The following is a 1,675-nucleotide window of genomic DNA, read 5'->3' on the forward strand; positions in this document are numbered from 1 at the left end:
AGCCATACAGACCCCCATAGCCCAGGGAGCCATAACCCCCATAGCCCCCAAGGACGGGTGCTCCAGAGGATCCCACAACCGAATCCTGGGGGAAAGAGCTGAGGATGGGGCCGGGGAAGGTGACGACGACTGGGGGTGGCTGGATCACAGTCGTGGTGTCAGGGCACTGACGGACACACGGCTCATTCCCACTGTCAGCGATGGGCTGGGGGCGGTTGATGCCACAGGCAGAGGTGGAGCACAGGTCGTAGCAAGACATCTCGCAGGGATAGAGGTAAACTGCAACACACACTGATGATTAGACTAAGTAGAAGACAAAGACTTCAAAATTCAACAGTTTACATTAAAATAATGAGTCAAGTACAGGATTTTGAGTAAATAAATTGATTTCCCACTTTGCAATCATAATCCTTTTTTTTCAAAAAGCAGATTTTTGAAAATTCTCTAAAAAATGTCTACACATGCAAAGGCATATGGGAAACATTATGCCTAGCTCTGAAAGTGTTGTCCCTCACAAATATCCTGCGAAGAACTTAGATATATTTCTACACATTAAACTGAAAACTGAGAAGCAAAAGCAGAGAAAGCAAAGTGACTTTGTCCAAGGTCATTTGATGAGTCAGTAGGAAAACTTGGATTTGGGTTCAGCAGGTTTACATGAAATGTAGTTTATATATAACTTAATTACAGTAGCTTCTTCTTCCCACTCATCCCAATTTTGCTGAGAGTTGTAGGAACAACAGATTATGGGATTGTCACTGCCCAGATTGCTCAGAAAGCCATTTGTCAAGACAATAAAGGACAGATGGTAGTGTTGTTATCCCGATTCCCACCTACACAGCCACTGTATGGATACAGCCTGGACAATTTCAATATAAATCACCATTTTAGTCCCTAATGTCTTTCAAAAAACTCATTTCAAATTATTATTCCCCGGACAAACCAGGACTTCTTGGTAAACCCAAGAATTCAGCCTATATTCTCCCCTCTAAACTCAGTTATTTTCTCCAAGGGTGATTTTACTCTTCTCCACTCCCTATGTCCTGCAAGTCCTTAGAAGGGTTCTGAGGAAGAATATGAAAGCAAGAAAGTAAAGGACAGACAAATCTCAAAGATTTGCTGTACGAGGACAACACACACAACTTTCTCAGATGCATTGCTTGTTCGTCTCAGGTTGCATGAATGGCTGCAGTGGTGATGCTCTTGTTGTTGAACCTCATAACATGCGAACTTTGGAATAAGTTAAATGCATTGAAGTAAGGGTAGTGCTATGCATGTCCCAGTGTTCCTGACACTGAGAACTCTGCCGTGCCCCATGCACCAAATAGGTGTATCTGCCACCCCAGAGCCAGCATTAGAGTCGCTGTCCCAAGGCAGTGCAGATACACTCAACAGTATGGATGGTGGACATCAACTGAAGTTGAAACCAGCAATAAAATACAGAATTATAGAATCATAGAATAGTTTGGGTTGGAAGAGACCTTTAAAAGTCATCTAGTCCAACCCCCCTGCTGTGGGCAGGGACATCTTCAACTAGATCAGGTTGCTCAGAGCCCTGTCCAGCCTGACCTTGAATAAATACATTATAATAAGTAAATACAGATACATTGATAGAAATAGAGAAGAATCAGACTTACCCAAGTCACCAAGAAGTCAAGGGAAGCGTTTGGAAGAG

At 43.2% G+C, this 1,675-nt stretch overlaps 1 protein-coding gene across 1 annotated transcript in view; it reads right to left on the reverse strand.

Annotated features, from left to right (window-relative positions):
• Nucleotides 1–259, reverse strand: part of LOC103893970 (scale keratin) — a 459-nt gene extending 200 nt beyond the window's left edge. Inside the window, exon 1 of the mRNA XM_019470479.1 lies at nt 1–259. Coding sequence (XP_019326024.1) covers nt 1–259 — 259 coding nt within the window.
• Nucleotides 260–1,675: the final 1,416 nt, after the last annotated feature.

The sequence above is a fragment of the Aptenodytes forsteri genome, unplaced genomic scaffold (genome assembly GCF_000699145.1).
Source record: "Aptenodytes forsteri isolate BGI_AS27 unplaced genomic scaffold, ASM69914v1 Scaffold847, whole genome shotgun sequence".
NCBI classification, from domain to species: Eukaryota; Metazoa; Chordata; class Aves; order Sphenisciformes; family Spheniscidae; genus Aptenodytes; species Aptenodytes forsteri.